Genomic DNA, 14,231 nt, shown 5'->3' on the forward strand with positions numbered 1-14,231 from the left:
GGAAATATGTAATAGGAACTTGGGCAACTTCTTCACTCAGATGGCAGTGGGTATATGGAATGAGGTGCCAGTGGAGTTATCTGAGGCAGGTACTATCACAGAATTTAAAAGACACTTGGAAAGGTACACTATTTGAGAGGAATATGGGCCAAATGTAGGCAAATGAAATTAGCTTCGATAGGGCATCTTGGTCGGCATGGACAAATAGAGCTGAGTGGTCTGTTTCCATGCTGTATGACTGTGACTCTATGACTCTCAATCAGCTGGCTATCCATTTGCTATTGGCTATAAAATTGAGACAATTATGTTCATTTTCCATATTTGCCAATGGGCAAACAAGTTGCTATTAATGCAATCAAATTTTGTGTCATTAACATTTATTAATCTACATCTATTTAATTTCATATGTTATGTATGATTTTGTTCAAGTTGATCCCCAATTTTAATCTATCCTTTTCCTGTATGCCTCAAATATCCATGCATTAATTTTAACCTTCTTACAAATCAGCCCTTTTGTAAACCTCCTTTTATAGTGCACATTATCTTTATTTCTAACTTCGATTTTTGCTCATCCCCTTTCTTTCATTGTCTGTGCCACTATTCCTTCCTAAGATTGCTGATTGTAAAATTCTGATCAAGGCCATGGTAAAATCTTAATGATCTAATCATTTGCATACTATGCGATTAATGTTTAGATCTTCTTATCGAGTCCACATCATAAGATTAGAAATTCTCGGCTTCTGCATACAATGGAGTCTTGCGTTTATTGTGCTTCTTGTGTGTAATGGGGGAAAGATTGGTGGAAACAGGGCCACCATGTGAACGCTCTTTCCTTGACCCCAATGTTCAGATAAACATCCATAAAGAAGCACTTGCTACTCCTAGTTTCATTAACAGAGCATTTGAACAATTTAGTGAATTATGCAAAACTCCACAGACCAAAATCTACATTTGTTTATATTTATTGTTCCAGAATTGATCATTGATGCTTTACTATCTCATTAAAATGAAGAATTATAATGATCTGAATTTTTCTTCAATATGTCTTTAACTTTATTGGAGAAAATGAAGAGACCACAGCTTTCATAGTGCACATCTTTCCAAAACAGACTGTCATGTTTATTTAGACTGCTGATCTCTGCTCTTGGCACCTCATTTTCTTAGAATAGTGTAGCCAAAATCTATAGAAAAATACTTGAGATCAGCAGAAAGGTTTCGTCAACTCCAATGAAATCGGAGAGAACTGGAATCATTCAACAAATCTGTATAGAGAGCAATGTAGTTTAAACCTGAAACATTAACTCTGACATGTTTTCTCCTTAAATTTATTTCAGATTCCCAGCCTCTGCATTTCTTTTTTGCTGCTTAGTTTCTGGAAATAGTGCAAAGGCTGGGTGGCGTGGCAATAAATGGATTGAGATTTTTCTTTTCGGAGACCCATACTGGGTCTTATGATTCTTATGATTACATTTTATATTAATACCAAAATTATATAAATTAAACTTAATAAAACTGTCGGTATAAACAATGTCAAGTATTATAATTCACTACTGGGATCATTCTCGCAACAATTCACGTGCAAACATGCAAATAATAACACTGTTGTGACACTGAGTTGATCGCAGTTGCTGAAAGTACACTACATTGGAATTTAGACAAACAAATCTGGAGTAACTCAGCGGGACAGGCAGCATCTCTGGAGAGAAGGAATGGTGTCGTTTCAAGTCGAGACCCTTCATTTGCTAGGTTTGCTGATAATGCAAATCTTTGCGAAACTTTGACTGCTCCTCTTTTGCCATGCTCAGAAGTAAGCCATATGAAAATTGCTGCTCTTTTCAAAGATTCTACTTCTATAAATCAGAATTCAATACTGCAACTAAACTGCTGAGTAAAAAATATCCAACATGCTTGACCAAGAGATACTTCTAACGCTAAATATGGGGAAAAAAAACTGGTGTATGTATGTCCTTATAGTTGAATTTATATGTCACCCATTCTTTTTCCTCCATCCCTTAATGCCCAATCTATTAAATCAGCAACTATTTTGATGTATTTTGATTTTCCACTGCCCTACCCATCATCATGTTCCGAAAAGTTGAACATTTTAAATAAGATTTCTTACTTAATAGCTGTTTAAATGGTATTTTTGTCCATTTTTAGTTAGAATTACATTGTTTGGTCCTTTTCTACCTGTTTTAGAAGTAACAAGGGGAGGTTGAACAGACATAGATTGCTTTCACTGGAATGTCGTAGGTTGAGGGGAGAACTGTTGGAAGTATATCAAATTATGAAAGGTATACTTATGGTAAACAGTTGGAACTTTTTTACAGGATGGAAATATCATGTACTAGAGGACATATCTTTAAAGGTGAGAAGGACAACGTTTAAAGGAGATGGGCAAGTCTTTTGGTATGCACAGGGTAGTGAGTGCCTGGAACAAGCTACCAGTGTGCTGTTGAAGGCAGATGTGATAGTGGTGTTTAAGAAGCTTTTAAATAGGTACATGGATATACACCGAATGGAGTGCTATACATGCCACTCTTCGGATCGTTCACCTTGTTGTGGCGAAGAGGCTTGCGTGCCCCCATGATTCTAAGAGGGATGCCTTTGGAAGCACTAGCTTCTGGTAGGGCCAGCCATGGCGGTAAGGTCGAGGATGATGGTCTAGACTAAGAATGATCGAACCTACAAGACCTCAACGGCAGACCAGGCGGATGAAGTTATCTTGAACTCAACGGCTGTGAAGGCGAATGAAGGCTGCAACAAATCTATCAGCTCCAATCGTCTTGGTTCCCTTGCCATTGGAATTAGTTGATTGATTTGTGAAGGACCATGCAACATCAAGTACATGTTAAACAAACACACGCACAGGCGTCTTTGTTCTGTCAAGGAACGTAGACCATCATCCTCGACCTCGAGGGATAGCCACGACGATACATAGATACATAGTTACATAGACAATAGGTGCAGGAGTAGGCCATTTGGCCATTCGAGCCAGCACCGCCATTCAATGTGATCATGGCTGATCATCCACAATCAGTACCCTGTTCCTGCTTTCTTCCCATATCCCTTGATTCCATTAACCGTAAGAGCTATGTCTAACTCTCTCTTGAAAACATCCATTGGCCCCCACTGCGGTCTGTGGCAGAGAATTCCACAGATTCACAACTCTCTGGGTGAAAATGTTTTTCCTCATCTCAGTCTTAAATGGCCCACTCCTTATTCTTAAACTGTGACCCCTGGTTCTGGACTCTCCCAACATCGAGAACATGTTTCCTGCATCTAGCGTGTCCAATCCCTTAAAAATGTTATATGTTTCTATAATATCCCCTCTCATCCTTCTAAATTCCAGTGAATAAACACCCAGTCACTCCATTCTTTTATCATATGACCGTCCCGCCATCCCGGGAATTAACGTTGTGAACCTACGCTGCACTCCCTCAATAGCAAGAATGTCCTTCCTCAAATTAGGAGACCTAAACTGCATACAATACTCTAGGTGTGGTCTCAGCAGGGCCCTGTACAACTGCAGTAGGATCTCTTTGCTCCAATATTCAACTCCTCTCGTTATGAAGGCCATCATGCCACTAGCTTTCTTCACTGCATGCTTACTTTCAGTGACTGATGTACAAGGATACCCAGGTCTTGTTGTACTTCACCTTTTCCTAACCTGACACCATTCAGATAATAATCTGCCTTCCTGTTTTCGCCACCAAAATGGATAACCTCACATTTATCCACATATGGATTATTTGTAGGCAAATAAGAGCCTGCCTTGGCACCATGCACAGCTTGTGCTGTGTGTTCTATGTTTTATGTGATATTCTGGCTTCACCTAATCGATACTGTTAACTCTTTTGCATATTTCAGAGGCACACCCACCCTCTTCCTCTTTTCCAACCAATAACATTGTTTATAGGCTGCAGAACTGAACTTGGCTCTCTACCCCTTGTGTATTTGAGAAAAATCTTGTCATTCTTCTCTTTTAGCTATTCCACCTTAATACTGCACTACATATTGGAGTGATGTATTTATTAAATTGACATTGACTTACAATAATAATCCAGATGTGTGAATTCAAATCCTGCTGTGGAATTTAATTTCCTTTAATAATGTTAAAAGGCAACGAGCATTATTAATCATTGCTGTAAAAACCTTCCTAATTTTCTTCTCAGCAGAAATTCTCAGCAGGTTAGATGTGGAACCATCTCATTCACATTTAAATGCCCAGCAAACGATTTAGTTTGACCATAACTGCAATGATAATGCAAGAAAAAAAAATTGTGAATCCACCTGGTTTAGCCAAGGCACTAAGATCAGGCATGGTAAAATCACCTCCCTGTACAAAGTTCTCCTCACAAAAAATTGTCAGAACTGTCCCACAGACAAAACAAGCAGCATCCTGACACAGTCATCTATACAAACAGCATGCCACACTCCTCCATCATGTTCTCTCGGTATGTCCTCTCTCACTGCCAGGAGAGATCTACTCAAGGGAACAGCACAGTGGGAAGGCGTCGCTCTCTGTGTTCTAATGCTGATTGTAGATCCCATGAATTCTCCTGGAATCATGTCAAACATGGGCCAAGAAACCTCTTCCTGCCACCTTCTCCAGGTAATGAACCAGTGCTCCTCCATATTTGAATATAACACTTGGCAGAAGCACTGAACGTAGAAATAGCAGAGAATTTACTCTGGATGGAGGACGTAAGCTTGCTGGTTGAATCCTGACATACTTAACTACTAGAATAAGTCTCTAATGGTACAAGTGACCACTGCACTGTCCTGGTGGAGACAAAGTCTTACCTTTACACCAGAGACATTCTCCATTGTGCTGTGAGCATTATAATTGTTCTAAATTGGATAGACTCCAGAAGACATCCTGAGTTTCAGTGGACCATTAGAAGCAGAAATATACACTACCACTTTCTGTTAATTCCATAGTCCACATATCCCTCATTTTGCTGCCAAGTCATTTTCAGATTTAGAATTAGGTTTAGGTTTATTATTGTCATGTGTATCCAGGTACAGTGAAAAGCTTTATTTGCATGCTCTTCAATCAGATCAGAAAATACTATACACAAATACAATCAGGTAAAACTGGTAGAGCAAAAGAGAAGATACAGAGTTCAGAATATAGTTCTCAGTATTGTGATGCATCATTTCCATGGACAAAGTCTATGATGTCAACCTGGCTCATTAAGGAGCATGGAAGGTCATGTCAGGCACCAGTGACTCCCAGAAATGAGATGCCTATCTGGTGAAACTACAACGTAGGACAACATACTAAACAAAAACAGCATGGAATAGACAAAGCATACAATTTCACAAACACCAGCTCTGCACACTGTCTTATGAATGGCGATGGTCAATTAAACTGCTAACAGGAGGCAGAGGTTTCAAGAAATCTCCACCTTCAGAGATGGAAGGGCCCAATATGTGAGTGCTAAAGAGAAGACATAAACATTTACTGTCATGTTCATCTGGAAGTGGCAAATAGTGGAGAGTCTGGAACCAGGAATCAAATACTAGTAGCAAGGGGTCATCCATTCAGAGCAGAACTGTGAAGAATTTCATCACCCACTGGGTAGTGAATCTTTGGATATGACATTGATGGATTTCGAGGTGAAGGGAATAAAGGGATATTGGTGTTAGTGCTGTCAAGTAAAAATGTAAAAGATCAAGCATGATTCTTATTGAATGGTGAAACTGCCATACGGGGCTGAATGGCAGACCTGTTTCCATTTTATCTGTTCATCTTGGCCTCAAGCTGAGGTCCTCAACAGTATAGAAACTATTTTCAGCCTATTCAGTTATCTCAAGACGATATCAAGAAACAGCTGAGAGCACAGGATGCAGATAATGGTCATCCTGACTGTAATATTGAAGACGTGTGATCCAGAACTGAATGTACCTCTAGCTAAGCTCTTCCAGTACTCATGTACATCCTGTTCATAAAAGACAAATTCACTTTGACTAGTTACCACATGAGCATTCCACCCTCAGTCACCATCAAGGTGATGGAAAGTCTTTGATGGCACCATCAAGTGGCACTTACTTCTCAATAACTTATTCACTGATGTTCAGTTTGAGTCTCGTCAGGATTACATAGCACTATATCTCATTATAGCCTTGATCCAAACATGGAATGGCATTACCATTGCTGTACCTCCAAATTCAACAACCTGGGAGCCATCAGTGATCAGAAGCTCAAATGAACCAGCCACATAATACAATGGCCACCAGCAGATCAGAGACTGGATTCCTGTGGTGAATAACTCCCTCTTTCATCCTAAAGCCTTTCTTTCATCTAGGAGACATAAGTCTGGAGCATGGTAGAATACTCTCCACTTGTGTAGGTGATTGAACAGCGTTCAAGGAATTCAACACCAGCCGGAAAACAGCCCATGCAGCACCCTAAACATTAATTTCCTATCACCAGTAGATGTTATCTACAGTGTACACCATCTATATTATGCACTGCATCACCCGCCCAGGCTATTCTGATTGCACCTCACAAGCCTACAACTGCTGTCAAGAAGGACAAGGCCAGGCAATGCATGGGAACATCACCACTTGCAGGGTGCCTACCATCATGACGTGGAAAGAAACCACTGGTCCTTCAGTGTCATTGCTTCCAAACCCTGGACCTTCCTCCCAAACAGGACTTTCACCTGAAGGACTGCAGCAATTCAAGAAGGTGTCCCACTACAACCTTCCCAGAAGGAATTATTGATGTGTACTAAATGCTGGTCTTCCAGCAACAATTCTGAAAATTAATATATTAATGATGACATGCCGTTCTGATTCCTATGTTATACTGCGTAGATTTTGAAATTACTTTGAGGTTCTTTTCTTAGTTTCCACATTCATTCTGCTCTGTTCATTGTGTTATTGTGATGAATAGGCTTTGACCCAATGTGCATTAGGGTGGCACAAGGCTGCCTCCAGGGGTACCATAGTGACAGTGCCAGACAGTCAGACTGTGACCAGGATGCAGATGCGGGTTTGGGATGGTGTGCTGGCTGTGGGGTTGAATTAGTTCATGGCACCCATCAAGAATCGAGCCCTAGAAAGTGGGGGAAGGGAGATGTTTGGGTGATAAAATTGTCACTTGTTTGGAGGGGTTGATCATTATTTCACTTCTTTAACATACCCTTCACTTACTCTACCACAGCTCATGTCAGCCATTTTTCAAATATTGCATATACACTAATTCCTCTGTGTATTAAGATAATCACACAGAAACATTAAAATAAAATGTTCTCTTGTTTTCATGTGCAGGACATCCCAGATAACCTAAGCAACGGAATACCACAAATTGTGCAGAATGGGAGACCAACTTGATCAAAAGAATACATCACAGTAAAAAACCTTTACAACAACTTAATTCTGCATGAGGAATGTGATATTTTTTGCATATCCTGTATTAATACCAAAATCTGGAGTTCTGATTTGCCCAAAACTAACTGATGAACATTGGCCACTACTTGTTGCAATTGAATGGCGTTACATGCATAAGGAGGCTTTTCAGGAACATTAAGCACTGAGCTTTCAGGAGAACATTTAGAAGATCCACAAAGAGCTAGACATGCTCAATTACAAAAAACTTATTGAGAAAAATCAAAGACTAAAGATTTAAGATACATTATTAAACGGACTTTCCAAGAAGCATGCAAGAATCAATTACCTTAGCTTTCAAAGAAAGCTCTTGAATAGAAAAAATAATTAATTTTCAGAAATACTTTTTATGGAATGCTAATAATATAAAAACAAAATCAACCTCCACATTACTTTATTTATGCTGAATGTACTAAAGATATGTACAAAACAAATAAGAGATGTACAATATAGCCATTTGATGTTTAATTCTATATTTAAAAATAATGAAACTATTTTTCTACGGATGTAATAATGTTTTCAATGATAAATAATATGGCAAATAAAGATTGTTCAATCAACCTCCAATTTGGTTTCTTAATCTCATTGTTCCTTCTGTTAAGATGGAAAATTAATCAATTGTTGGAGAATTAAGATAATGATGTTCATTATTCTTTTCATATAATCATTCAAACAAGAGTTGTGTAATGCAATACTGTCTCTAATAATGACCTTCACGGAATTTAAGAGCACAGTGGCAATGAATTGTCTGTGCTATAAGAGGTAAATCTATTGATAAGTAATGCAACCAGTTAGACACAGGAATGCCATCTGATAACAAGACATTGTGAAAGCCATTGGTATAGCGATGTTACCCTTCAGAAACCTCAACTGGTCTGATGGCAAACTTAAAATGTACACGAGCCAGAATGGTGATGATTACTGCAGGATCCTGAGCATTGCACTTTGCACAAAACACCAAGCAACGACCCTCTTAAGATATGAAGGAGGAGTAAAAATATATAGCACCAGAGTTATTGCAATGTTTACTTATATTCCATCAATGTTTACTTAGGTTCCATCAATAAGACTAAAAATTGATCACAAGGTGCTGGAGTAAGTCAGCAAGTCAGTCAACATCTCTGGAGACCATAGATAGATGGACCGGGCGATCGTTTTGCTGAACACCTTCGCTCAGTCTGCCTTGGCCTACGCGATCTCCCGGTTACCAAGCACTTTAACTCCTATTCCCATTCTGACCTTTCGGTCCTGGGCTTCCTCCATTGTCAGCGAGGCCCAACACAAATTGGAGGAATCGCATCTCATATTTCGTTTGGGCAGCTTACAACCCAATGGTATGAATATTGAGTTCTTTAACTTCAAGTAACCCTTGCATCCCCTCTCTCTCCATCTCTCCCCCATCCTAGTCATCATACTAGTTTTACTGTTGAGTGTTTGTATCACTCATTATTATCTTCCCCACAGCCAATAATGGACCATTGTGAGCTCCATCTTTCCTTGATCATCGTTGCTTTTTGCATATCTTTCATTCATTTGTTCTATGTACCCATATCTTTTGTTTCCCTCTGACTGTCATTCTGAAGAAGGGGTTCGACACAAAACATCACCTATTCCTTTTCTCCAGAGATGCTGCCTGACCCACTGAGTTACTCCAGATTTTTATGTCTATCTATGGATAGATGACATTTTGAGTCAAGTTCCTTCCAGAAACGTCACCTCTTCATGTTCTCCAGACTGGCCCGCTAAGTTACTCCAGCAGTTTACATCTGCAGCTTCTTGAATCTGTAAGAAATGTTATCTGCTTTTCCATTCATCAGAATCACAAGATGATCTTCTACCTCAGTACCATTTCCCAGCTCCATATCTCTTGGTTCCCGACAATCGATCACCAGTTCACACTAGGTCCATGTTTTCCCACTTTGTCATCCACTCCCTACATACTAGCGTCAATTTACAGAGGCAAATTAATCTACAAACCTGCATGTCTTTGGGATGTTGGAGGAAACTGGAGCACCTGAACGAAACCCATTTTGTCATAGAGAGAACATGCAAACACCACACACACCTCCACACCTGAGGTCAAGATTGAACCTGGGTCTCTGACACTGTGAGGCAACAGTTCTACCAGTTGCACCACTGTGCTCCCCTATGTTATCCAGGTCTATGGGAGATCAAGCTTTCTTTGAATACTCCATGAGATTATTTACATTCACCTCAGAGCCTCAGTTTAACATTCCTTTGATAGAGGGAACCTGCACACTTTCTGTGAATGTACTTTAAATGCATTTCTTACTATGAATCATATTTTCCATGTTATTTCACTGGGAAACTAAAAAAAACTCAAAATAAGCAACAAGCAGCAGCAAGGTACCTTAAAGTTTAGGATTTCCAATTTCAAGCCTAGAGTTGAAACTTGGGGAAAAAAGCATGGAATACCATTGCAAATCACCAAACCCAACTTCTGAGTAAGAAAAGTTAATAGCAGAACTGAGTCTGCACAAAATCTCAGGTTATTTTAGAAACAAAAAAATGCTGACAATCTATAAACTACAGGAACCTAACAGGAATTGACAGGCATTAATTAACATTGGATCCTGAACCAAGCCATTATATTAATTATAATATGCTCACTTTTAATAAAAATCCAATTAGTATGATTAGGTATAAATTGTTTATTGACATTTTAATACCTAGCATGATAAAAATAAGTTTAGTGTTTTTTTAATTATGACAAACCATTTTTAAAAAGTGTATACCAAATTGATCTACTATAAGATGCATGATGACTATGATAGCAGTTCAGGCATCAGTGTCCTCTCCATTGATTTCACAGCCTTGAAATTATTCGATTCAATTATTTTCAATGTAATTTGCTGACTTACAATCTGTACAATATATATTTTGATCAATGATGTTACACTTACTAATTTATTTTTCTTTATTTTAGTATAATTAAGAATAAGACGAGGAAAAACTGAGATGAGGAAAAACTTTTTCACACAGAGAGTTGTGAATTTGTGGAATTCTCTGCCTCAGAAGGCAGTGGAGGATGATTCACTGGATGCATTCAAAAGAGAGTTAGATAGAGCTCTTCGGGCTAGCGGAATCAAGGGGTATGGGGAGAAGGCAGGAACGGGGTACAGATTGCGGATGATCAGCCATGATCACATTGAATGACGGTGCTGGCTCGAAGGGCCGAATGGCCCACGTCTGCACCATTTGTCTATGGATCTATGTATCTATATATGTATAATTTAAAATAGATATATATTTTTATTTTCCCCAGTGCCTAAGCAACAATGTTAATTAGATTTGAGTGCTTTGGGGCATGTAGGACCACATTTGTTTTCCTCTGAGTTGCTAAATAGATGACTTACTTTGTACTTTGTAAGAGATAACAGTATAGATTTATTGTCACGTCATTAGATTAGTGCTGATTACATACTATCTATCTTAAGTAAGATGCTACAAAGCCTAAAATAGTGCTGATTAGAAGAATCTTGGCTAAATGGTCTCATCTATGTTTTTTTTAATCTCACAAATAAACTGTTCTGCCACTGTGAAGTTTTCCATGTTTTAGTCAGTCGAAGAACTGATAGTGCTCTCCAGGAGTTTTAAATATTAAAATATGTTTTACATTCTATATTTTATATACATTTCTATTTCTGGCAGTTTTCACTTATGGCAGTATGATATTTCCCTGTGAATAAAAACACAACCAACTTGACATAAAGGTAGACACAAAATGCTGGAGTAAGTCAGTGGGACAGGCAGCATCTCTGGAAAGAAGGAATGGGTGACGTTTCGGGTCGAGACCCTTCTTCAGACTGATGTCAGGGGAGTGGGCGGGACAGAGATAGAATGGAGAGAGAGGGAAAGCAAGGGCCATTTGAAGTTAGAGAAGTTAATGATCATACCGCTCGGGTATAAGCTACCCAAGATAGAATGGAGAGAGAGGGAAAGCAAGGGCTATTTGAAGTTAGAGAAGTTAATGTTCATACCACTAGGGTATAAGCTACCCAAACAAAATATGAGGTGCTGTTCCTCCAATTTGCGCTGGGCCTCACTCTGACAATGGAGGAGGCCCAGGGCAGAAAGGTCAGATTGTGAATTTTGTGTCTACCTTCAATTTTGTGTCTACCTTTCAGCATCCTTTCCTACACCAACTTGACACAGATTGGTTTGAAAGACCATCAATTAGTAAATAAAAGAAGATAGACACAAAAAGCTGGAGTAACTCAGCGGGACAGGCAGCATCTCTGGAGAGAAGGAATTGGTGACGTTTCGGGTCGAGATCCTTCTTCAGACTGGTTAGGGATAAGGGAAACGAGATATACAGACGGTGATGTGGAGAGATAAAGAACAATGAATGAAATATATGCAAAAAAGTAATGATGATAAAGGAAACAGGCCACTGTAAGCTGTTTGTAGGGTGAAAATAAGAAGCTAATGGAAATTGGGTGGGGGAGGCATAGAGAGAGAAGGAATGCCGGGGCCACCTGAAGTGAGAGAAATCAATATTCATACCACTGGGCTGTAAAATTAAAGAATACTGAATACCTCGAATGATGAGCATGTTTGTAGGCACAGGGCAGTTGGATTGGATAATGTGATGTGATGGTCCTGAACCACTCTAATTCCAGGCTTTGTGTGCATTATGCCAATTGCCATGAGTGAAGATTTCAATGAAACATCAATGACGTCTCACAACAAGGAAGGAAAATCACCCACAATTTTCTTGGTCCAACCATATTGATGCCACAGTCAAGTAACCATAGCAGCGCCTCTAAAAGGCCTGTCCCACTTAGGCGATTGTTTAGGTGACTGCCGGCGACTGTCAAAGTCGTAGCAGATCGCCAAAAGTTTCTTTTACCCGACGACAATGACCACGACAATGACCACGACAATGCCGAGTCAGGTCGAGATTACACCGTCTTCGGAAACATCGCAAAATTCCCGCGCTGTCAATGCTTCTCCGGTGTCCAAATTTTCGCTGAAATCACTGACAAGTCGGTAAGTACTTGAGAGTTTTGAAATATAACATCTTGCCCGGGTTACTTGAAAACCAAGCTTCACGGTAACAAGGCATAAGCTGGATTGACTTCCAGTTTACTAATAGAAGTATTAAGAAATTTAATTTTAAAAGTGGTTAAATGGATTTTTGTGATGAGTGTGGGCATTCTTTGAAAATATACGGGAGGTGCATATCTGATTTTAAATGTAATCGCCGATGGCCATAAACATCGCAAAAATTCCCACGCTTACCTGACTGTCAAACTGTCGCCTCCAATCTACCTGTCAAATGTCCTGACGGTAAATAAATTGGTTAAACGCAAGTATTTTATGGTATCTTCAAATGACTTTACTTAATTTAATATTAGGTGCTTCTAAATGCATCTAAGACTAGACAACCTAGCAAACCTGGGGACAGCATGTGACAGCACCCACAATAAGCAACGATACCTGGCGACAAGCCAGCTGTCGCCGAGAAATTTCACTATGGTTGATTTCTCAGCGACGCACTACGATTCTTGGAAGGCTCCTCACGATCATGCCCGCGACACCCCAGCGAACTGTTGGCGACAGCCTAGTCGCCGGCAGTCGCCTTAAAATCGCCTAAAGTGGGACAGGCCCTTAACTCTTCAGAAGACTCAGGAAATTCAGTATGTCTCCTGTTACTCATACCAACTTCTACGGATGCACCACAGAAAACATCTTAATTTAGTTTAGCAAGACCCTTAACAGCATTGACGGCAAAACCCCTAACATTGAAAGCAAGACCCTCAACAGCGCTAATGTGCTGAGGGACCTTGTCGTCCAGGTCCATAGCACCCTAAAAGTAGCAACGTAAGTAGATAGAGTGGTAAGGATGATGCATGGTATGCCTGCCTTCATTGGTTAAGGCATCGAGTATAAGAGTCAGGAAGTCATAATGCAGCTCTGTAAGACTTTGCTTCGGCCACATTTGGAGTATTGCGTCGATTTTGTTCGCCCCATTAGGGGAAGGATGTGGAGGCTTTGGAAAGGGTGCTGAAGACATTTACTGGAATATTGCCTGGATTTGGGGGGAGGGAGGGGGGGGGGGGGGGAGGTTGGCTACAAGGAGAGGTTGGACAGAGGTTGGAGAAGTTGTTTTCACTAGAACACTGGAGTTTGATAAAGACCTAATAAAAGTATACATTATAAAATTAAGGGACATAGATAGGGTAGAGAGTCAGGACCTTTATCCCAGGGTTGAAATGGCAAAGATTGGAGGGCATAGCTTTAAGGAAAAATGGGCACAGTTTAAACAAACTATTAGCACACTTTTTTACACAGAGCCTGGACCACTCTGCTAAGGGGTGGTGGAGGTTGTTGCAATAGCGGTGTTTAAGAGGCTTTTAGATAGGCACATAAATATGCAAGGAATGGTGAGAAATAGATCCTGTGCCGGCAGATTTGGCACAGACAATGTGGTCTGAAAGGCTGGTTCCTGTGATGTACCTTTCGATGTTTTATATTCGAACTGCTCTGCCAAAGATCGCAAGAAATTGCAGAGTTGTGGATGCATCCCAGCCCATCACACAAACCAACCTCCCCTCCAGCGATTCCATCTATGCTTCACACTGGAAAGCAGCCAACACAATCATCCAAATTTCACACTGTTATTCCCCTCCCCCATCGGGCAGATGATACGAAAGCTTAAAATCATGTATCACCAGATTCAGGAACAATTTCTTCCACGCTGTTATTGGACTACTGAACGGGCTTCTCATAAAAGAGTCTGTAATCTCTATAACATAATATTCTGTACACTGGTTATTTATTTTTTTGTACTACCTGATGAGCAT

At 39.9% G+C, this 14,231-nt stretch overlaps 1 protein-coding gene across 4 annotated transcripts in view; it reads left to right on the top strand.

Annotated features, from left to right (window-relative positions):
* Positions 1-7,847, top strand: part of tmem196 (transmembrane protein 196) — a 34,645-nt gene extending 26,798 nt beyond the window's left edge. For all 4 annotated transcript variants that reach the window (XR_013549401.1, XR_013549403.1, XR_013549402.1 and 1 more), the window contains one exon: positions 7,285-7,847. Coding sequence is in view for 1 of the 4 variants with exons in the window: in XM_078428746.1 (XP_078284872.1) it covers positions 7,285-7,347 (63 nt within the window). In the remaining 3 variants the exon portion in view is untranslated. The remainder of the gene's footprint in view (positions 1-7,284) is intronic.
* The last annotated feature ends 6,384 nt before the right edge of the window (positions 7,848-14,231 follow it).

The sequence above is a fragment of the Rhinoraja longicauda genome, chromosome 2 (assembly GCF_053455715.1).
Source record: "Rhinoraja longicauda isolate Sanriku21f chromosome 2, sRhiLon1.1, whole genome shotgun sequence".
NCBI lineage: Eukaryota > Metazoa > Chordata > Chondrichthyes > Rajiformes > Arhynchobatidae > Rhinoraja > Rhinoraja longicauda.